The 24,164-nt window shown below is 43.3% G+C and overlaps 1 protein-coding gene across 1 annotated transcript in view; it reads left to right on the plus strand.

The window, feature by feature from the left end:
* Positions 1-24,164, plus strand: part of CAPN3 (calpain 3) — a 66,615-nt gene that overhangs the window by 26,898 nt on the left and 15,553 nt on the right. The window contains exons 7-17 of the mRNA XM_030559584.1: positions 2,529-2,612; positions 3,035-3,120; positions 5,566-5,643; positions 9,272-9,432; positions 10,805-10,974; positions 11,916-11,927; positions 14,566-14,774; positions 15,431-15,467; positions 16,934-16,951; positions 18,566-18,679; positions 21,822-21,899. Of these exons, the coding sequence (XP_030415444.1) occupies positions 2,529-2,612; positions 3,035-3,120; positions 5,566-5,643; positions 9,272-9,432; positions 10,805-10,974; positions 11,916-11,927; positions 14,566-14,774; positions 15,431-15,467; positions 16,934-16,951; positions 18,566-18,679; positions 21,822-21,899 (1,047 nt within the window). The remainder of the gene's footprint in view (positions 1-2,528; positions 2,613-3,034; positions 3,121-5,565; positions 5,644-9,271; positions 9,433-10,804; positions 10,975-11,915; positions 11,928-14,565; positions 14,775-15,430; positions 15,468-16,933; positions 16,952-18,565; positions 18,680-21,821; positions 21,900-24,164) is intronic.

Here is a 24,164-nt window from a genome sequence, read left to right on the forward strand (position 1 = left end):
ATATTGTTTGGCTGGGTGCTACACTGCTGAGCCACCACCGTCCAAAGCCGTGATACTGGGAAGTCACTGGCTGAAAGCGCTGTCTCCTAAAGAGTCAGTTTAGCAGAGATGGGAACCAGTGGACTAGTGGCAGGAGCAACATGAGAATTTAAAAATTGTAAAAGGGGGGAATTGCCGAGGGGAGGAAAACAAAAAAAAATTGAGGGGCTAGAGAAATGAAAAGATGAGAGCTGGAGAGGAAGTTAGATGGGAAGAATATTAAAGTTTTAAAAAAGGAAAGAGGGAAAGAGGAAATGGACACAGAAGGGAAATAATGGAAAATAATTTTGACAGCTGGGTTCGTTCTATCTTGTTATTTGTATCAGACACATTATCATGGTACCTGACTCAACAAATTCTCCATGTCTTATCTATCTTATCTAATGCATGAATGGCTTTTGGCATATGCATGCAATCCTCATGCATGATATATTGTTATACTACTGTGATTTCAGGTTCCTTTCCAGTGACAAAAATAGTGAAGGAGGAGGGGAAAGGTTCATATTTCATTTCATACATAGGAATTTGATCACCTGGCCTTTCTTTTTGTTGCTTATATCCATTATAATCCTCTCTTCAATTCTCTCTCTTTCCAATACATGGATATCCTCAGCTTTAGAAATAAAAACATGTCAGGTACCTGAATTGCTGGTTAATGCCTCAAAGTATCTCTCAGGAGACCTAAGCATCTGTAGGTTGAGACTCTACCCGAGCACATCATTCTTGAAACTCAATTGGTCTGACTTTTTTTAAAGCATGGCTGTTATAAATCATTTTGAAATATGTAATCTACAAAGAAAGTGAGAATACATGTTAATATACATAAGTGGGAACAGAGTATAACATAAGACATTTTAATACTGTCAGTATAAAAGCACAGGATGGTATAAAATTAAGAGAATTCTAATATGTAGTGTTATTGACTCTGATGTTTCTAATGGTTCTGATGTTACTAATGGATATGCAGTAGAAACCTGCTAATCCAATAAAAAAATTGCCACTTTGTCACCTCTCAGCAAAGATTGAATAGCAGAAACTGTAGAGAAACTTCATATTGATTAGATTTAATTATTTTGAGTAAATATACTGTAGGAAAAATACTAGTGCATTATGAGGTGTTCCCATAAACCAGTAAACTAAACTAAAAATAAATGAGCAAAGTACATTTTGTGATTTAATTATTAATGGTCCCTATTGTTTTCATTCACTTACTCCTACTAGATGGCAAAATTTACAGTGACTCTTGCAGTTACCAATGCAAATTAGTGAGGTAACTCTTCGGCCCAGGCTGTGGCTGAGCACAATCAGGTATTTCTTGGCAGGGAATACGTGCTCAATCTCCAGATCCAGAGCAACAGTGCTACCTTTTGACACTACCAAATGTATATTCAGACTAGTGATGACCCTGAGCCACAAAGTTCAGATCAGAATATGAGCTTTACCAAAGTTTGTGATGTGGTTAGATCTAGGATTTTGGTTTAGATCCCTCATTAATTCCTATAGAGTGTTAATGAACAAGACTCCCTGCTTGAATATGCATTAAAATGCATATTCAGTCATCTTCAGAGATGGAGAGAAGAGCTTCCAGATGTGCGCACTCTGCCCAATCACACACTGGACTATGGGAATTATTAGTCTACATTTATTAACCTTAATTTGGAAAGATTATGTACTATATATTTTATGACTTTTAAAACCAAACTTTGTACTTTTGGATAATTTAAGCATTATACCCAGATATATAGAAACTCTTAACCTGTGTATTAGATCATTTTAACATTAGCATTGATAAAAAAAATTAAATCAGTTTATTCTGTTTCATAAATTCATTGACTTTTGAGTGCAGAAGGGATCACTAGTCTAACCTCCTATATGACACAGGTCAAAGTATTTTACCCAGTAATTCCTCCATCAAGCTCATATTTTATGATTGAGTTACAACATTTTTTAAGAAAGACATCCATTCTTGATTTGAAGATTTCAGGTGATGGATAATCCACCACATCCTTTGGTACATTGGTCTGTATCTGGTACAGCCTCTCTTAGGGACAGATTATAACCTAACCTGGCAGTTAGATTAACTCTATGATTTATGGGTATCCTCCAACTCTAACATCTATGATCCTATGACATAGAAGGAAATGGTCATTGTCCCAGTTTCAAAGTGACATATTTGGTGACCTAGTGTGGTGCAGAGGGAGAACATGGCTGCTTTAAGTATAGGAACAGGGCCAGTGCAACCCATTAGGCAACCGAGGTGGTAGCCTAGGGCACTAACATTTGGGGGGCGGCGACCGCGGTGGCTGGATCTTCGGCTGCCCCGGTCGTCAGCAATATTTCAGGAGCGGGACCTTCCGCCGCCTCGGTCAGGGGTGGCATTTCGGGGTCGGGACCTTCCGCTGCCTAGGGCGGCAAAAAAGCTGGCGGTGCTCCTGTATAGGAATGGGTCTGTTATGTACTTCTTACTGTTTTCATTCCATATTTTACAGACTATAGTCCCAATGCAGCTTGAGACACGCATGACTTGTGGGCTAGTCAAAGGACATGCCTATTCAGTTACTGCAGTGGAAGAGGTATGTATGGATTCATTCTTTCTTACAGGTAGGAAGAAACTGTTGTTTAGGACAGCCAAGCAATATGTCAAAACGGGGAGAAAATAAGAGTTATGGGTTTTTGTAAACAAAATAAACATTTAAATTATACAAGTTTTCTTGAAGAGTTAGAAACCCATTGGGATCTTGGCTAGGGGATGGGGAAAGGGAAGATAATGCACAGCAATTAAACCAAGGGATATTGGCACAAAGAGAACTCCAGTGTGCCAGCAGCCACGCTGCCTATGCTGGGAGAGCATCAGATCACTGCGGGGTAGGAGACCTCTACGGAATACATAAGTGCTGCAGGAAGTGAGCATGAGTGATTCAACAGGCAGTACATTTCCCTCTGAGCCCATATGAGACTAATTAATTCATTCAATCGTATTTTCTTTTTCAACAAGACATCATTTAAAGCAGGAAAAATAAAGCTAGTGCGGCTAAGGAACCCCTGGGGACAGGTGGAATGGAAAGGAGCCTGGAGTGACAAGTAGGTGAAAAGCAAACCCAGGAATCTATAGGGTGGGGTTAAAAAACACATTGTGCTTGTTCTGTGATTGCATCCTAAGACTAAAATGAGGTATATGCAGTGGCTGTGCTCTAGTACTGGCACCCGTACTTGGAATATGAACGCATCTATTTTTCTGGAGGCTGCACTGAGTGCTTAGCTGGGGGATTACTTTAAGCAAGACAAGATTTTAAGAAAATATGAAATCTACTAGGGAAAGGGAATCTTGATGATAGGGAGAGAGGAAAGAGCATGGCTTAATAGTTCAGCCAAGAGCTTCTCCTGCCCTATTGAGTTCTGTTGCAGACATAGACAAGACTGGGACCTGGAATGGGAGGTAATCTTCTAATGCACTCATGGGAAATGGCAGGGGCAGCTCCAGGCACCAGCACACCAAGCGCGTGCCTGGGGCAGCAAGCCGCGGGGGGCTCTCTGCCGGTCGCTGTGAGGGCAGCAGGCAGGCTGCCTTTGGTAGCATGCCTGCAGAGGGTCCGCTGGTCCCACGGCTTCGGCAGACCTCCTGCAGGCTGCCACCGAATTCGCGGGACCGGGGACCTCCCTCAGGCAACCCGCCAAAGGCAGCCTGCCTGCCATGCTTGGGGTGGCAAAATACCTAAAGCCATCCCTGGGAAACGGACATCCCAGGTGAGCAGGGCCGGTGCAACCATTTAGGCGGACTAGGCGGTTGCCTACGGCGCCGAGATTTGAGGGGGCCAAAAAGTGCCCACAAATTTTTTTTAAATGGTTGAACAGCCGCTGCTGCTGGGACGGAGAGGGAATCTGAGCTGCCGGCGGCAGCCGGCAGCCCAGGGTATCCCCTGGATCAGGACGCCGCCACTGCAGCCGGCAGCCCAGGGTGTCCCCTGGGTCAGGGCGCCGCCTCGGCACCCGGCAGTCCAGGGTGTCCCCTGGGTCAGGACGCCGCCACTGCAGCCGGCAGCCCAGGGTGTCCCCTGGGTCAGGGCGCCGCCTCGGCAGCCGGCAGTCCAGGGTGTCCCCTGGGTCAGGACGCCGCCACGGCAGCCGGCAGGCCAGGGTGTCCCCTGGGTCAGGGCGCCACCGTGGCAGCCGGCAGCCCAGGGGGTCCCCTGGGTCAGGGCACCTCTGTGGCAGCCGGCAGCCCAGGATGTCCCCCGGGTCAGGGCGCCGCCCCGGCAGCCTGCAGTCCAGGGTGTCCCCTGGGTCAGGGCACCTCCATGGCAGCCAGCAGCCCAGGTGGTCCCCTGGGTCAGGGAAACCCCAGGGTGCCGGCTGCCACGGCAGCGCTCTGACCCTGGGTCAGGGTGCCGCCGCGGCAGCCGGCAGTCCAGGGTGTCCGGAGGGGGCAGCAGGCAGCTCCTGTGGAGCTGCAGCAGTCGTGCCTGCAGATGGTCAGCTGCTTGCGTGGCTCCAGTGGACCTCCCGCAGACACCACTGCAGCAGCTCCACCGGAGCCGCGGGACCAGCGCACGGGGCGGCGAAATTGCCGTCTGCCTAGGGCGCTCAAAACCCTAGCACCGGTCCTGCAGGTGAGGAGAGGCTAAGCCTCCCCAAACAACCAGGCATGGCCCTGCTCACGCTCCACCTTCCACTCAAGGTGGCCTTGTGCTTCCCGCTCTTCCCCCATGGCCCCAGCCCAGGCTGCTCCTCTTCCCCAAAGTGGGCTATGGCTGGGGCTAGGGTGGGCTGGCCTGCAGCCTGGAACTTGGGGCGGCTGGGGCCGATGCTTGAGCTGCCCAGTGCTGGGGCCACCCTCCCAGTGCTCTTGGCCTGGGGGCACTGGGGAGGGCAGGTTGGGGCAGCCTGAGGCTGAGGCGGGGGGGACAGCAGCCCCAAAGGGGGGCTTGGGGTTCTGGCAGGGAAGGGGCCTCAGGCAGAAGGGGCACGGGTGGGGCCTAGCCTCCCCAAATGGGTCGTTCATGTGCTGCCCATGAATGCACTGAATAGCAGGAGGAAAGGGGATCTGAGAGAGTGTGTGAAAAAAGGAATGAGATTTCTCACTGAGTTTTGCAGTTAGGAGCCTCTATAGCTCTTAAAATAGGACTGGAGTTTGCAATACTTTCCATCTCTGACCCAGACAAAATAGCGACAGTATAGCAGATTGCTGAGTGCTATACGCATGAAATGGAAACTAAAACCTGAAGTGTGTGCGCACCTGCCTACTTGTGGCGATTGTGGTAAAGTCAATAGCACAAAATAAGAACAGTGAATCAAACTTGTCTGTAGTATCAGCATTAATGGGAGCAGGAAGAGGGAAACTGACTAGGATGGTTGCAGATGGAGTAACAGAAAAAACTGCCATTCATGGCTGTAACATGATTAAGAATTTGGAAATTTTTGTGCCAGCTATTGGCTTTGTACACCGTAGGGCTTACAATAAAGTATTAACAATTTCTTAAATAACTGTATATTGCAAAGTGCAAGAGATTCCTGTTTGTTCTTTTGCAGTTCAGATGAATGGAACTTCGTTGACAAAGCAGAGAAAATCCGACTACAGTACAGAATTGCAGAGGATGGGGAGTTCTGGTGAGGATACACCTTCTTCCATTTCAGAAGTTGTGTTTTCCCTGAAGTTCTTCCATGTCTGTGCTTGACTGACTGGGTACACATGAGAGTTCCTAGAGATGCTAAAAAGAACCATAGCTCCACAAGTTAAGGTTGCACAGACATTCTTGCTACCAGTGCTCTGATGAGCATGTGCATACTGAGATTTTTCAGACTTACAATTTGGCCAAATGTGGGTGTTTTTCCCAAGGCACACCACTGACCCCAGCGTGACAAGTCTTTTCCCCTGCTGCCAAATTTCAAGTTCCAAAATAAAGAGGTGCTTGAGTTTCTAACTAAAAGGATGTCAGATTGTTGTTGTTTTTTTAAACGTAGGCAAAACAATTTTTTCCATAATCTCATTCTTGGAAACAGCTGAACCATTTTGGCCAAAATTTTCCAACTAAATTCAGCCTGAGGCATGGAAAACTTCAGCTTGAATGAATATAGTTTGGCAAAGTTATAAGCAACTGAAAGCAGGGTCATATAAACGGGAAGTGACAGGCAACCTGAACAATAGGTGATGCTACCAACTCTGCCCATAATTCAGAGACCACCAAAAAGCGTAAGATCTACTTTTTCTGACTTGATTTTTCAGAATAGCTGAGCACCCACAAATCCTCCTGAAGTCAGTGCAGGCACTGAGCACTTCTGAAAATCAGGACCTTAGGATATGTCTGTGCTTCAGCTGGAAGGTGTGATGCAGTGTAGGGTGTGTTTGGGAGATATGTCAGTGCAGAGTATGTCTGTGGATAGGTGTGATTCCCAGCACGGGTAGCCAGACTCATGCCAGCTTAGCTTGAGCTAGTGCACTAAAAATAGCAGTGTGGACATTGCAGCCCCTGTGGGCAAGCCTGCCCAACCTCCTGCCTCTGAGCTCAGGCAGTTAATCTGAGCCACCACCAGTGCCACAACATCCACACTGCTATTTTGAGCATGCTAGTTTGAGCTGACCTAGCATAAGCCTGGCTACATGCACTGGGAATCACATACGCATACCCAGCTGCTCTGTAGACAGAAACTAAGGAGCAAACCTTCAGCCTAGTGCCTTACCCAGCACAGCTATTTGGACACAAGGTGAATTTGTGGAGGGAATAAAGGGGAAGGAATCCTCCCCACTAGAACATTAATTGGCTACAGAATCATATTTGTCCATATTTGCTGACTTGATGCTGCAGGTGCCCCTGAATCGTCTCCTTCATTGGGATGTCATGATAGGAAAATCTGAACGGCAAGAGATTCTCTGGCTTCACCACCGCCTACACCCTGCATATGGACTGTTAGGAAGCTTGTGGAGCTGAGTTCTGTGCTCCTGTGAGGCTCCCCAAATCTTGCCATCTCTCTCCCTTGCGCAGTGGAACCATGTAGGTTCCACTGGCCATGAATAAAGGGGCAGGAATCGCCCCCACACTAAATAGGGAAACAATATTTTAGCTGCTTTTCAGCTTTGTTTTTCTATCCAATAAGCACTACAAACCTTTGACAGCAAGCACCAATAAATGTTATTTGCAGTGTGCGAGCACAGATTGAGATACCGTGTTGTGATATAGTTTGTGACAAAAAGACATTTGGGTCTTCATATTGTAACAGTGCAATAATGACTCTCCATCGTCACGCTGTGACACATCATCATTATATATTTATGCACTGTCAGCCTCCAAATTTAATCTCCTTATGACTGCATAGACTCAGGAAATAAAGTTCTGACTACAGAGAAATGTCAGAGCAGCAGTAAATATCAAACAATAAAATCACAGAATGTTTTAATGCTATTTTATAATTAAGATGCGATCAGTCATTTAAATCTGTTTCTGTAGATAAACAAATGACTACCAAGATTTATGTGCTGAGCAATATTTCCCTATATGAACCTAGTACGTTCTGGCCCAGAAAATAGTATCTGCTGTCCCCTACAATAATAAACTTAATTTCAGAGGGATTATTCTCTGTACTTCCAGATTATTGGAAGAGTTAAAAGATACTGAAGTAATCAGTATAAAATCTCTAGGGCAACCAATATCTCTCTGTCTGCTGCACCTCCAGAAGACATTCACTAGAAGGCTACATCTATACCTGGAGCAGGAGGTGTGATTTGCAGTTTGAGTAAACATATCTGCAGGAGCTCTCATCAAGCTAGCATGCTAAAAATAGAAGTATAGCCCCAGTAGCTCAGGCAGCGGCAAGGAGCAGCATGGGCAAGCTGCCTTGAGTATGTACCAATAAGTTCTGGAGGGGAGGAGATGTATCCAGGCAGCTAGCCTGTGCCACCAGTCGCTGCTGCCCATGCTACTGCAGCTACACTACTATTTTTAGAGCATTAGCTCAAAGAGAGATTGCATGAGTATGTCTACTCAAGCTGGGAATCGTCCCCCACCCAGTTTCACGTGTAGATGGAACCTGTAGGAGACACAGAGAAGCATGTTCAAAAAGAATATCATGAGGAAAAACTGGGTAGCACAAATCTATTGTATCTTTAGAAGAAAAAAATTAGTAATTTAATTTGTGTAGGATTTTTTTTTAAATAAATCCAAGTAAATATATAAATAAATGGGAGGTGATGTCAAGCCACAAAATCCAGAAGTAGATCTGGATCTAGATTTCAAACATCCCAAAGTTGTGGGTGTCCTAATCCAGTTTTTAGTTTGACTCATTTGCAAAAGTTAATCCAAGTTTAGATTTCCAATGTCCCAACAAATGAGAATGAATGGATAGAGACTTCTGATTCAGTCCTTTCTCTAATAGAAAAGTAAAAGTGACATAATACACCGGCATCAGGATTAAGTTTCGCAAAGTATCACACAGTCAGAAACTCAAACTAGACAACTGTATTTAAAAACAAACTGAGTATCAAAACGTTGAAGCATCCCTTAAATTTCAGGCAGGCTACAGAAGCACAACATCGCAGAGTGAAATCAAATCAAACCACAGCACTGGTGCTTTTATCACTTCCATAGCAGCTTTGTCTAGGAAATAAAATAATGTTCTCAGACTGTACAGAGTGGCTTATTAGCAACAGAAAAATTATGTTAAAATTGTTGGACAAGTTCCACTGTACAGTAAATTCTTGGAGTCAGTGTTTTTCCACATCACTTGTGTTTATCAGTCTAGGTCACCCTTAGACTTACATTGCAATTGACTACTTGAGCTCATGCTTTTGATTCCTACAGTCATACTGTCAATGTCCAAGCCAACCTGGTCATGCCCTTCCAGCAGTGGGACAAGAGGGTGAGGAAATTCAGTTGGATTTTCCATACACACAGCATTTTAGGACATCATAAATCTAATTAGTCTGCCCTTGTCAAACAGCGACCAGGGTGGAACCAGGAAGAAAAAGAGCTGCTGAGTTTCCATATTAATAGGAATGACGGTGTCTATTATATGGACAATTTCAAAGTGGTGCACAAGGTGGGCACAGAAATTGGCGTGATCTTTAATCTTTATTAACTTAATTCCCTATATTTGGTTTTGTATGATTGAGATTTTGGGGTGGGGAAATTGGTTTTATGAGATCCATTTTCAATATGAACCCAGAATCCAAGTTTTCTTATCTGTCCAGCCCTATTCTTTGGATACCCATTATTTTCTCCTTTCCCCTTCCCTGCTTCTCTAGGATGTCATTTGACGATTTCATGAGGTACTTCACAAAGCTGGAGATCTGTAACCTCACACCTGATACTCTGGAGGCTGATAAGCTCCAAACTTGGACTGTTTCAGTTAATGAAGGGCGTTGGGTGAGAGGCTGCTCTGCAGGAGGTTGTCGCAATTATCCAGGTGAAGAAAATCTCTTCTAGTAGAACCAAACTCCCTTGGCCTATGATTGTGTCAGATTTCACAGGCTATGCAGAATCATGCAGCAGCCTAATCAGCACTTGATGTAGGAAAAAATCCAGATTCTGCAAAAATGGTGTTGATTTGGTAGTTGGCACATTCCTGAGGTAACACCACAGTATGTTGTTAAGGAACACTGTATTCCAGGAAGTACCATTTTACCAGAAGAGATGTAAACCCAAAAGGCCCTAACTATTTGTTGTTGTTCAAATATTCCATAGCACCTGTTGTGAGAGAACAGATATTAACTTCTGTGTGCTTTCCTAATTTCATTGTAGATATTTACATTCTTCACTTTCTGTCCTCACTTGTTGTACACATTTGCAATGTTGCTATAAAATAATTGCAGCATTTCACATAGGGGTAGCTGCATTTCAGTGTTGGCTGAAGTTATAGAGATATGGTAGGGTTTCTAAGTTAGTGGCGGTTTCAGTTTTACAATGTGGAACTTGTAAATCAGCAAGGGCTTAAGGATGCAAAATTCTCTAAATACTATAAATGCAAGACACTCTTATTTGCCTTGCAGATTGTTTGTTGGGAAGGGGTGGATGTTCTGGAATAGGGCAGTGCCAATCTGATAAAATCCTATCTTCACTAGAATGTGAAATGAACCATTAAATCAATTATTTTCTGAGCCAGAAAAGGTAGCAACAGGGAGTAGAATGGATACTTGGCTTATCTGACAGAAGTTCCTCTTTGCATGGAAATGGAGAAAAAACAGAAAAAGTACACCAGATTCTTCTTTTGTTAGCTCATCTTACTGCAAGTCTAGGCTTCCCAACCACAAGTTAAGCAAGACACATATTGGAGAGGTGAGGAGTCTTGCAGTTAGGTTTTGCATTCCAAAAAAAATTTCTAATATAAAGCCATAATGTACTAAGATAAATAAGACTTGATGACTGGGATGTCTGTAATACTTCTTACTGGAAATGGGGGTCTTCTTTCAAGCAGGTTGGGAAACCCTGCTGTATGGAATACAGTAGAATGGCTACTACACAAGGTAAACCAAACTGTGCACCATCGGTAACAGCACTAACATCTGTAACTATATAAAATATTAATATAGCCCCATAAAGGAGTCACATGGTGGAGAGTCACTTGTTGTATAGGCCAGCTTCCATCCTTAGTTGCAGAAATCAACTTCTGCACAAGGAATGTGTAAAAAAGGAGATTAACTCAGTTTTAGACCTGTCTACCAAGAACTGCAAACCAGGAGTCAATATAGGAGATAAATAGAAGATAAAACAGAAGTGAGTATCATCTTAAAGGACTGAAGTTATATATTAATTTGGGGGGGGCATCTGGGATTTTGCAGATACATTTTGGACGAATCCTCAGTATCGCTTGGAGCTCCTGGAGGAGGACGATGATCCTGAAGATAATGAGGTTATCTGCAGCTTCCTTGTTGCACTGATGCAGAAAAACAGGAGAAAAGAACGCAAACTTGGAGCCAACCTCCTCACTATTGGCTTTGCCATTTATGAGGTACCATTACTACCCATATGCTGTTCATTGTACCAGTCCCACATAGTTCAGCTGATCCCAAATTACAGCCCAACGGTACACATCCTCCATGGACAGTAGCTAATTTTATAATGTAGCCTAGTTTACATGAACTGTAGATTTTGCCTTTAAACACACAGATTTTCAAGGGTTCCAGTAAGAAGTTGATTTCCACTACTTTTAAAAAATTATCCCTGTAGTAAGCATGTATATCAGCAGAGATGATGCAAGAAAACAGGAATAAATTATTTTCTAATATTTACTAGTAGGTCTGTTATGGCAGGCCTTTCATGGTAAAGATTGGTCTAAAACCAAACCAGAAATTGTATCAGTAATGCCTATCAGTAAATGGGACTAAGCAGTCTCATAATAGTACTGAAAGAATGAGGGGTGGCAGCTTTTACTATTCAGCAGCTGGAGAGAGAATGTGGTACCGGAAGGAAACTTTTCTAGAATGGATGGAACTAAGAGAGTAGAGAAATTCAGGTCTCTGTATTCATTTAGTCCATATTAATGTACAGATAAGGATTTGCCCTGTGTCATGTTATCTAGAAAGATCTCTTTCCAATCCCTATTCCCAACTTCCCCACATTGCTCCTCAGTAGCATCCCAAACTTCTCTTTGGTCAGGGGATTTACACCTATCAGAATCAAATCCTGTATCGCCATTGGCAGTACCCTGTAATGGTGATGAGAATCACTGAAAGGATGAGGTGAGATACATAGAAGTACATGACCTGATTTTTTACATAAAGGAGTGAGGTTGATTAGAATGTTTATGTGATTTGAGGAACTTATTATTGATTGCAGCACGCCTAGAAACTAAAACAAACACTTTTTATGTGTTCTTATAAAGCTAGATAAAATAAATAAGTGCACTCCCCCTGCATCCCTAACAGTTTTCATGCTTTGTTTCTCTCTAAGGTGCCGAAAGAGGTATGAGCTGAACGGAAGAGGAATTGACATCTTGGCGTAAAGTTCTCAGATAACATAACTTTTGTGCCAGTTGGCGTAAGCCGGCTGGGCTTGTTTTCAGTGTTTTAGCACAAGTGGCAGTCTTAACCCTTGCATATCAATTAGCTACATTCAGGGCCGGCTCTAGCAATTTTGCCGTCCCAAGCATGGCGGCACGCTGCGGGGGGCACTCTGCCACTCGCCGGTCCCGCGGCTCCGGTGGACCTCCCGCAGGCGTGTCTGCGGATGCTCCACTGGAGCCGCGGGACCAAGAGACGCTCCACAGGGATGCCTGCGGCAGGTCCACCGGAGCCGCCTGCTGCCCTCCCGGCAACCGGCAGAGCGCCTCCTGCGGCATGCCACCACAAGCACGCACTTGGCGTGCTGGGGCCTGGAGCCGGCCCTGGCTACATTGTGAGTTCACCTCTTCTCTTCTTATTTCTCATTTTATATTCTTTCCTTTCCTTTCCCCTTTCCTCAATATTTATCTGTTAAGTATGGAACTCATTCATGTCTTTTACAGTCTGGTACCATGGACCACAGCTAGCAATGATAGCCATCATCTGGCTAGTGTGTTCCATGCAGCTAAACCCTATATAACCTGCAGACTGCTTTCTTTACCTCCTAAAGATATGCCATGTTCCTGTGTATTCTGCAGCATGGAGCTTGCTATAGAGTTGCAGAATTCACTCCTTGCTGCAGAATTATCTTCTGGAATCTAGGGCTATATGTCTACATTACAGACCTCACAGCAGCCCAGCTGTACGGCTGCAGCTGCACCACTGTAAGGTCTCCTGTTTAGCCGCTTTATCCCATCACGAGAGAACTCTCCCCCCGGCTTAATTAAACCACCCCCACAGACATACTCCCGCAGACATAGAATCATAGACTATCAGGTTTGGAAGGGACTTCAGGAGGTCATCTAGTCCAACCCACTGCTCAAAGCAGGACCAATACCCAGACAGACCATTGTTACAGTGCCCACAATCCTGGAGGGAGACTCTTTGCAAGCAGACATAGAGCTGTCCACATCAGCACTTTTGTCTCAATCTCTTCCCAAAAGCCTTACTGTCCCTACCAAGCTGCCAAAATCTCCACCTTTCCCCCATCAGTTATGAAGCAGTTATGCCTTACCAATAACAAAAAATCTGTAGCACACTGAAAACTAAGAATCTACATAGAGAAAGGTAAACTGGATGTAAAATCAGAATATTTAATATGAGCATACTGTACGTACAGAGTCAGACGTTAAGGCCAGAAAGAACCATCATCTAGTCTGACCTCCTGCATACTGCAGGCCACAGAACCTCATCTACCCACTCCTGTAATAGATCCCTAACCTCAAGCTCAGTTACTGAAGTCCTCAAATCATGATTTAAAGACTTCATATTATACAGAATCCACCATTTATACTGATTGCATTATTTTCAAAAGTTAATTACATTAAAAATTGAAGTTTTTATTTATCTGGTTCAGAATTTCCATTTTGCCCACCAGGCTGCTACAGAAGTTAGGTAGTTTTGCATCTTCCATATGCCCACCACCAAAGAACAGTGTCTTAATTTTATATTATGTGTAACGTAATCGGCTTAGTTTATTACAAATCTCTCTATATACATTTCTCTTGTTAACTGCGCTGTTAAACCTTGCCTCCTCCATTCTAAATCCCATCATGTTTTCTTATTTTGCCATCTGACACTTGCTGATTAGGGAAGGGTCATTCAGCAGTAGGCTGTTCGGCTCAAAGTACAGGCTATATTAGCCTTCAACCTTGCAGGGATACTGAAAGTAACAGCGCATTGTTACTGTGCCCACAACCCTGGAGGGAGACTTTGCAAGCAGCATTAATAAAGAGAAACGGATCTCTCACTTGGAGACCGAAAACAGCAGGGGACAAACACTGACCCTGTAAAACAGCCAGACTCTTTTGGATCTGATCTCTTTATCAGCACAATAGTGTTGCAAAATTAAGCTAGTTGTGGGTAGAATTTAGCAAGACTTACTGGAAATTTAATTCTCAAAAATGATTTGAGAATTCTCTTTTCATTCAAATTAGATTTTAAATTGAATTTAGTGCTGGTAAAAGATGCCTAGCTAACAGCCCTGGACAATGAAATCTTCAGTTTATCCAGAGAACATATGTGACAGTGGCAGTGCACCAATGACCCTTATCAACGTTCTTCAATCCCTTCTGGAGGGACAGTCCGTAGAGGTTAAGAGGGTAGTTTATTCTCCAGGCTCATTCCGTCCTGGCCTCTGGGCTGATAATTCCAAGAAGTTAACATTTAGTGCCACTTGTGACTGTGGCTTCTGTGAGGTGGATACCATCATCTTAGCAACACAGATGAGACCACCAGCTCATTTCAGGTAGGCCATACAGCAGCCATCAAATGCTAACAACTTCTAGTTAGAGGGGACCTAGTTGGTGACTTAAGGTTAAAACCGTTTATATGTATTATCAGTCTCCTGAGCCATCAAGCCTCCTGTACCTTGTATTTCAAAGAAAAGTTTTAATTTCACAGGCATTTTCTGCCAAGGTGATGTGTTGTATGTGTTGGATCTGCCTGTGAGCTATGTAAGATCTTGCTGAAGATGGGATGTTTGATTCTTTTGTTTACAGATGCATGGTAACAAGCAGCACTTACAAAAGGATTTTTTCCTTTACAATGCCTCCAAAGCTAGAAGTAAGTCATATATAAACATGCGAGAAATCTCTGAACGCTTCCGGCTGCCTCCCAATGAGTATGTCATCATCCCATCAACATATGAACCTCACCAGGAGGGAGAGTTCATCCTGAGGGTCTTCTCAGAAAAAAGAAGTCTTTCAGAGTAAGTTCAAGGGCCAGTTATTTGACTCTAAAGAAGAGGATGAACCACATGGCCCCCCTATTCCCCCACAAACACACATACTCCTTTGCGCGCATGCGCGCACACCCACCCACACCTTCTCTGTTTAGGTTTCTAGGTCTTTTATGAAAAAGAAGCAGTTTCTTATGCCTTGGAAGAAGGATAGTTCTTGCCTGCCTGCATTTGTGAGCTGGATCTAACTTTGGCCATCAGGGAAACATCATGGAATTAAACAATTATTTCTTTTCTATCGTTCATCCCTCACTCCCCAGATAGGTTACACTCCCTGGGTGGTCCTGTCTTCCTGCAAAGATGAGTAAACTTGGTAACTGGTTTCACTTTGCTCAGAGCTAATCAGTTTGTTTTGTTTTCCCAAGCTGACAAAACTCACTGGCACTGCCAACCTCAGATTTAGCAGGATACATGCCAAGCAGTGGCACATTCTCATAGGCAGTATTTGGGTACACAGCTCAGTTTGTTAACAGAGAGCTGTGTCTAGGCTTTGTCACTATAGAAGGAGAAGCCAATTTGAATCATAACTCACGTTCTCTAGTGGCTACAGAAACATACAGTGTAGGAGGATGGCCCTTTTCTTCTTCTTTTTTTTTTTTTTTTGAAACAATTTTTCCTCTTTCTAGGGAAGTTGAAAACAAGATAGAAGCAGAACGTCCTTCCGTGAGTATATTTTGCTTTCAGTTTATTACATGCAATGTCTTACTGTCTGATGTCATACAAACAGTATACTGGATCATTACCCTGGTTCCTTCTGTGTGTGAAAGTAGGAAAGCGTGTCACATCTAAGAAAATCAGTAACAAGAGGCCAAGGGCAGGCACTTCATGCTGCCAGTAACTCTAATTGAGCAGCTATCATTTAGCTCTAGAGTCCCCCTGTGGAACTCATTGCCATGGGATGCTGTGAAGGCCAAAAGTACAACTGGGTTCAACAAAGAACTAGATAAGTTCATGGAGGATAGATCCAACACTGGCTATTAGCTGAGATGGTCAGGGACATAATACCATGCTTGGGTGCCCCTAAACCTCTGGCTGCCAGAAGCTAGGACTGGACAACAGAGCATGGACTCAATAACTGCTCTGTTTTTTTTCGTTCCCTATGAAGCATCTGACACTGGCTGGTGTCAGAGACAGGATACTGGGTTAGATGGACAATTGGTCTGACCCAGTATAGCCATTCTTATGTTTTATATATGGTGGCCTTATGATATGGACAGACCACATCATATGACATAAGACTTCATACCAGACCTGAAACCTACTTTCAGTAATGGAAGGCTAGTGCTTTAGGCACTAACCAGCCCCGGAAATTTTGCCGTTACATCTGTTCTCACCAACTTTATTGTACATTCAGTCACACTGGAAAATGAAGGCCTTGCAGAAAACCTCTTCATCTGTGAATTGAGAATGCTAGTTTACTGTAGAAAGTCTAGATTGTGGTGTAGGGTATTTAGTGTGAAAGTGACTTATCATCTGATAAAGTCAGAACAATATTTCTTTGTGGCTCCTTTTGAATAGATGTGTGATGATAAGTCCTAGTATTCTGCAAACATCTCCAAACGGTAGCAGTGATTTTAATGAATAACAATTACACCTACAAACTGTTAACTCTTTTCTTTGGGCTAGCTGCAACATGTTCAGAAGGGGGAAGACAAGGACTGATATAATAAAATGGAAGGATACTCAGTTCAACTCAGGCAGAACATAATTTAATTGACCCTTGCCCACCACTATGTCACCCTTTCATTTTCTGTAATGTTAAATGAACACTTTCAAGACTGGTAGGCTTAAAATAGACCCACCATCTTGATATTGGTGTGTGGACACGGGTGTATCAATCTCCAGTACTCTGCTTATGGTAAAGAGTGGAACACTTAGAGCTGAGGTGGAGGTTTCTCAGTTCGGGCAGGGCAGTGGATGAGATGAACCCACTGAGCAGATACAGTGTGGCAATTCCTGCCTTCCTATATTTGACTCCATGGAGCTCAGATGTGAAAGATGTATCAATGTAGCTAAATGGCAAAAATAAACAAGAGAGAGCAAGAATGACATTGCACAGCGTAAGTTTATACAAATTGTATAAATCTACAACTATGTTTACTAAATATGGCTTTTTTTTTTTGGTTCAGAAAAAGAAAAAAGGCAAGGTGGGTCTCTGCTTCAATAGACCTGAAAAGTGCTGGGCTTAAGTAGGGTAATGAGCATGCAGCTATATTAAAGTGGTGCTGTCATAAACAGTACTCTTGTTAAATGCCTGATGATATCACAGAAGCTTGAGTTTTTTGCCAATGTCAGAGTAAGTTATCTGCATATGAGAACTTGATTGGTGTTAGAACTAGTTTTCTGCAGCTTTATGCAATTACACTCTACCATAGCCCGTGATGGCTTTGTCTTCCTACTGTATAGCTAATAAGAGCTTTGCAGGATAGTGTACTCAGCTCACACAGAGAAGCTGGCACCTCTGAAACTTTCCATCCCTATAGGCCTGATCCAGATGCTGATCACACAGGACTCCCATTGTTTTCAGTGGCAGCTGAAGGTGTCCGGTAGCTCATGGAATTGGGTCTTGTTTCTAACATGTTACCCCACCACGCCATGAACCTTCTCCTTCACTCCCAGCTCCAGACCCTTCTCCACTCTATCTCCCTTTCCAGCACAACACAACCCTGCTCCAGACAAATGTCCTAGTATCCACTTTCTACTGTCAAATGCTGCCACTCTTCCTGCCACAAATTTCTACTCCCGAAACTCCTGCCAGCTGTCTAACCCAGCTGCCACTCTAGTAAGCTATGGGTTTCTCCCACCTCTCCCTTACAACACACTTAGCTACAAGGTATCCTCTACCTTGAAATTAGGTAGAGGTGTGAGAATTATGCCATTTTCCCATTAGGGGGATGCAAAAATAAACCCCATTGAAACAAGTTATAAGGATTAGTTCGGTAAACTCCTCTTTGGACTGTTATTTGCGAATTACCATTTATATCCTAGACCATAAAACACCTAAAATCAGGTGAGCACATAAAATATATATGGCATGTCTGGCAAGGGCAGAACAATCTTTTCTGTCTTTGAAAACGTTAAAGAAAAGCAAAGAAAGCAATTGCACTCTGTGCCTGAATGTCTCACATGTCAATACTGGGAAGGGATCAAACACATGCACTATACAAAGTTAAAATGTTTCTGTACTAACAACTCAGCTCATTTTCTGTATGGGAGTTATTGTAGTGCAGGTGGCCTTTATTGCTATTGCAGTGCTGCCACCCTTTCTGTGTGAGGGCTATTAAAGTTAGGGTGACCAGACAGCAAGTGTGAAAAATCAGGATGGGGGCGATGTGGGGGGAGGTAATAGGCGCCTATATAAGACAAAGCCCCAAATATCAGGCCTGTCCTTATAAAATAGGGACATCTGGTCACACTAATTAAAAGTACAACAAAGAACCTGGTTGGCCTCTTTTTTGCTCCTAAAACCGGGGAGTGTTTACTGCATAAATGGCTTTCCTGTACAAGGAGAACTAATACCTATTTTTGCATAAGGAGTATTAACAGCATGAGTATCACTTTTTAGCATGATAAGAACAGTAACTTTAGAGCCACCTTTGGTGCAGTCTCAGCTGTTACTACACTTGGTGCCCTTTCTGTGATGGGAGCTGTTGCAGCATGAGCATGGTCACAGAGTGGATTTTCTCAAACACTTTGCCCTCCATTATTATGTAACTTCCACTCCTCTTCTCTTCCCTTTGCCCTCTTCCTCCTCTCTCTAGCCAATCATCTTTGTTTCTGACAGAGCAAACAGCAATAAGGAGTTGAGAGTTGATGAAGCATCTGACAAGGAGAAGAAAAAAACGAGCAGAGATGAGAAAAAGAAAAGCGATAAGGTTTCTGTACCAGTTGGCATGAAGAAAATGGAGTTTGGTCTGACTAGCATGGGGAAGTGGCTGGGTGGGGGCAAGGAAACTGAGAATTATGAGATGAGGAAAGCCCTTTTAAAGCTGATAACTGCTTATCCAGACATAATTTTGTCTGATTTAGAAATTTCAGAGCGAAAATGTGGGTGAGGTAATATCTTTTGTTGGACCTTCTGCTGTGAGAGACAGTTAGGTAAATAAAATCTATTACCTCATCCACCTGGTCTCTCTAATATCCTGGGAATAGCACAGGTACAACTACACTGCATTAGAACTTTCAGTCAGGTAGGTGGATATATTGAATTTGAGAGGGAAGAGATTGTCCCTGCAATGATTTTATGCCTATATTGAAGAGAGTGATTAATTTCATAGGAAACATGTTGATCTTTTGTGATGATCTAGATCGGGGTAGTCAATTATTTTTTTCTCAAGGTCCAAATTTCTTGGTCAAGGTATAGTCAAGGTCCAGACTCCAGAGAAATATTTTTCACACTGCAATAACAATAATAATGATAATAAATAAATAAAAAGATGTCATGGTCCATTCAAAAGTGTCCTGGTGCTCTGGATTTGGCCCACAGTTGGTCTATTGACTATCCTGATCTAAACTGTGCAAGATGACACCTTTACAATTAGAAAAGTAATTCAATCAATTGCTGATCAATCTCCCTGTAACAGCACCTGTTGTACAGGCAGTGTGTAGCAAATCAACTCATGTAGATGTCAAGAGGCTCCTGTTGATTATCACAGCCTGTCTACAGTTCAATTTCTACTGTGATTGTGTCAGAATTGTATTTTATAATGCAGTAGTGCTCTAACACCATTATAAATTGTGCAGAGGGGATCAAATTGTGTTATAATAATGGTACAGCCCTGTAAGGCCTGGCCTTTCTCCAGTATGATTTATATGTAGTTGGTGCTAGCACAATCTGAACAGAATTGCTGCTAGCAAGGTCTGAGTATAGTTTTCCTGCCCCCTGTGTTCAAGGATTGTTTTTCTGAAAAGTGTGCTAGCCAAACTGTTCTCTAGCATCCCTCTGAGTAGCCTGTACCCTTGATTCTCTTGCATGGTTACATAATATTTTAAAATTCTCTTCACAATGGTCACAAAAACACATGCTAGATGCTGCTACTAATAACCATATTTAAATAGTTGTTGCAAGGAGAACGTCAATCATAGGCTCTAGGTCCTGTCTATGCTGTAGCAATTACTATGATGGTGGGGATCCAATTACAATACAGGTGTTTTCTGAACATATGACGTTACACTGTAGCAGTGAAAACACTGTTTTAAACTGTATCTCCGAATCATCCTGGGGTTCCAGTACAGTTCAGGAACATAATACAACACACTTTAGTTCTAGCTGTACCGCAGGACTACACTATCTGTTCGCTAAGTTGGGGGGTTACCAAGTTGCAATCAGGTCACACAAACCTGCAGTTTTTACATGGCTGGGTTCTAAATTGGGCTGTTTCTAAAAATAACTCCACTATAAATATTTATTAAAAAGTTCAAAGCAATGTTAAAATAAAATCTATATTTTATTTTCCTCTGACTTATTTTTCCCCTTTCCAGCCCTAATGTATTAGTAGGATTTTGTGTACTGAAAAAGTGAATTCCATCCAGGCTGTCCTGGGGACAGGTGGGAAAAGATTGAGTAGAACCAATTTCCTTTTCCTTTCTCTGACGGTTAGAGAAAGAAACCTTGGAGAATTCAGAGTTTACCCCTAGAGAATTACTCAAATTTCAGTCTCCATAAAGCATTAGAGAAACACCTAAGCAACAATGCTCAGGCACTGAACCAAAGTCGGGGTTGTTCAGAGTCAGGGTTTTGGTTTCTGTGCCTGGACAATGGGGCTGTTTTATTGTGGGATTTTCAGGGAATGCCTGTGGCTGAAAGGTAGCCATATGCTATCTTTCTTTTGTTTTTAACTACCACAAGGAAACTCGCATTTTAGTATGTAATAAGCATTACTCAACAGTAGGCAAAATTATATCTAAAATGTGGAGCTTCCTTTTTAAGGACATGTGAGTAATTTTCCCTTTGTAATACTTAGACTTGTTTGCATGTGCAAGAAAAAGAGGGAGGCCGTCAAATAGAGAGGCTGGCTTATGGGCTATTCTGTCTTGGGGGAAAGGCTGCTGCATGCAATACACAATCTATGCATCTGAACCATCGCTGCAATTCCTCTAGTCAGTAGATAGGTAAAGGGGCATTGTCATTACCAGAACTTGTCAAAGTAAAGTGCACTTGACCCAAGAGCAGATCTCCCCACAACATGCATGTTCCATGCCTGCCAATGGGGGGGAGAGAGGGGAAGAGTGTGGGCAGGAAGCTTCAGCAGATGTTACTGAGCATGCTCAGTCCGTGGGAGCATGCTCAGTACAATCCATGCAGCAAATGTGGGGAGGCATGCATATTGTCTCTGCTCCAAATGTCTCCTTTATAGGAGATTAAATCAAATATTTGAAGATAAACAGCAAGGAGTGAGAGTAATTGTTTAAAGGGATAAACAAGAACATGGGATAAAATTAAGCAAGTAAACCTACATGATGGTTATTAAGAAACATTTTTAAATATTTTGAAATCTACTAGTCATTAGAAAAATTTCTAACAGCCCTCTTAAACTGTGGAATAGTCTCCTGAGAGGAAGGCCTGTCACTTGACACACTTCAAACTAGACTGAACAAAGTATTACAAAATGTGCTGTACAAACCAACCACTCCTGGTGAAGGGATTGAATGGCTGGTAGATTTTTTTTTTAATCTGTAACATATGTGATATTAGCACAGCTTTCTTCAGAAGGCCTTACAGAAAAGTGGTACATCCAGTCAGCTCTGCAAAGGCTACCAGGAAAACGTAACAAGCCCTATAACAGTTCCTTGCTGTAGCATTTTGCTCTCCAGAGCAGTTCCCAAAGGAATGATCCTGAAATAGGAAAAGTTCTACTCTGTTGGGGAGGGAAAAGGGAGTTGAAATGTTATTTCAAATTCATTAAGGATTTTCAGACAGTCACAAGTGAGTGATTGATCGAGCCCTGGAGATCACCTTCTCTCTCCCAAAGGCCCTCACACCAGCCCATCAACATTTATGAATTTGTGTCTTTGCAGCGCACTCCAACAAATGCTGACAAGGATAGTGAAGAAGAGAAGCAGTTCAGGAATATATTCCAGCAGATTGCTGGAGATGTGAGTACACAGTCTAAGTGCCTACCTTTCACAACAGACTAACCTTTAGAGCAGTTAAATCAACAGCCATTCCAAAGAGAATGGAGCTCAGCTGTTCTCAGCGGTGGCAGATGACAGAACAAGGAGCAATGGTCTCAAGTTGCAGTGGGGGAGGTCTAGATTGGATATTAGGAAACACTATTTCACTAGGAGGGTGGTGAAGCACTAGAATGGTTACCTGGGGAGGTGGTGGAATCTCCATCCTTAGAGGTTTTTAAGGCCCAGCTTGACAGAGACCTGGCTGGGATGATTTAGTTAGAGTTGGTCCTGCTTTGAGCAGGGGGTTGGACTACATGACCTCCGGAAGTCTCTTCCAACCCTGATATTCTATGATTCTATGCAGATTCAAATCACACTTGAAACTCTCTCTGATCTCCTGCAAGGTCTCAAGCCAAGCAAATCACAGTACAGTAATACACTGAAGCCCTGAGGCCTAATTTAGTTTTGGAACCATATCTTGTCAGTGTTTAGTCTTTTTGCCAAATAAGAGGGAGATTTTATTTAAAGCTGGCTTTGTGCTTCATTGCTAGTATGTGGAGTTTCTTGACCAACTACACTAAACATGTATAAATAGGCTAAAAATAAAACATTCCTCACTGGGTGCTTAATTGTGGAAATTAAAAATGGAAACAGATCAACAACTGCAGTGCTTGGTGGCCTGGTAATAGGATAGAAAACCTTTTATCTTTAGCTCAGGTGTGACCCAAGGTGTTCTTGACATGAATTTACTGGCTGTTCATCTAATGACTGTTCAATAGCCCATATGAAATGAGTTGTTAGTTCTCAGGGGACCACTTAATTAGCACTGTTTGTCACCTGGTTCCATGTCTCAGCAGTGAGGTGATGGTTTGAATGGGCACAGAATAAACTGCACCCTCTTTCACCCCTATAGACAGGTCTCTCCAGAGTGGCGCTATGGAAAGAAACTTTCACTGCCACTTCTGATTTTGTATCTATTCTGTAGCTAGCAGGGGCAGCTCCAGGCCCCCAGCACGCCAAGCGCGTGCTTGGGGCATCATGCCGCTGGGGGGGCGTCTGCCGGTCGCTGGGAGGGCGGCAGGCAGGGTGCCTTCAGTGACATGCCTGTGGAGGGTCCGCTGGTCCTGCAGCTCCACTGAAGCCGTGGGACCAGTGGACCATCTGCAGGCACGCCTGCGAGAGGTCCACCAGAGCCGTGGGACCGGCGACCGGCAGAGCGGCCCCCGTGGCATGACACCGTGCTTGGGGCAGCAAAATGTCAAGAGCCGCCCCTGGTAGCTAGATAATCAGTCTCTGTACAGAACCAGAATGAAACTAACTTTAAAGGTTCCGAAAAATGAAATTATATATTTCTGCTTGACAGAAAAATAACATTGGGAAGCCAGAAGTTCTAGAACTTGCAGGGGAAGCTGTTTGTGGCCTGAGTAATTTTAAATAATATTTTATTTCCACTAGAAGTTTCACACTTATTCCTCTAGTACTGCTTTTTAAACAGTTAAAGAATGACAAGCAGGAATGTAGGAGCAAAAGAAGGAGAGTTAGAGATAAGACAAAAAACGAAAGAGAGAATACCTACATTTGCGTACATGCACACACATATACCCACAACCTATCCCAGCATTAAGGCATGTCGCCTGAGTTTTACAAGGTTTGAACTCAGTATGACTCAAGGATAGAATGGTTCTAGACCATTAACATGACCCCATCTAGACTAGCTGGCAAAGCATCCTTCCAGCAAACCACATGTATATATTTCTTGTTGGAAGGATGTCAGCAGTTTCCCTGGCCAATATACAGAGTTTTAATGACCCTGATGGTTCTTTCATGCACTGATTTACACCAATGTAACTTCACTGACTTCCATGCAGTTACTTCTGATTTTAGACTTGTAAAAGTAAAAAGACAATCAGGTGTGATGAGTTGTTTTCCTCATAGTTTAACTCTCCATGAGTAGCTCAGATCCTTAGAGCCCACTAAGGAACATACTGCACAACTTGGGCAATCCTCTGATCTTGGGCCAGCTGCGGGGCTGATCCAGTCCCTACTTAAGGTCGAAATGCTTTAACTTGGATCCCCAGGGTGCAAGCAAGCCTTGATAGCTGTGCTCCCATGCCAACAAGTGGCTGTGCAGGGTGGCACAGCAGCTGATAAGGCAGCTCATCTCTAGTGCAGCGGGATCCTTTAAATTGCCCTTTAATCTTTTAATCTTCCTATGGCCAGCTACACCAGCTTTTTGTTCATTATTAT

The sequence above is a fragment of the Gopherus evgoodei genome, chromosome 4 (assembly GCF_007399415.2).
Source record: "Gopherus evgoodei ecotype Sinaloan lineage chromosome 4, rGopEvg1_v1.p, whole genome shotgun sequence".
In the NCBI taxonomy this organism is placed as follows: Eukaryota; Metazoa; Chordata; order Testudines; family Testudinidae; genus Gopherus; species Gopherus evgoodei.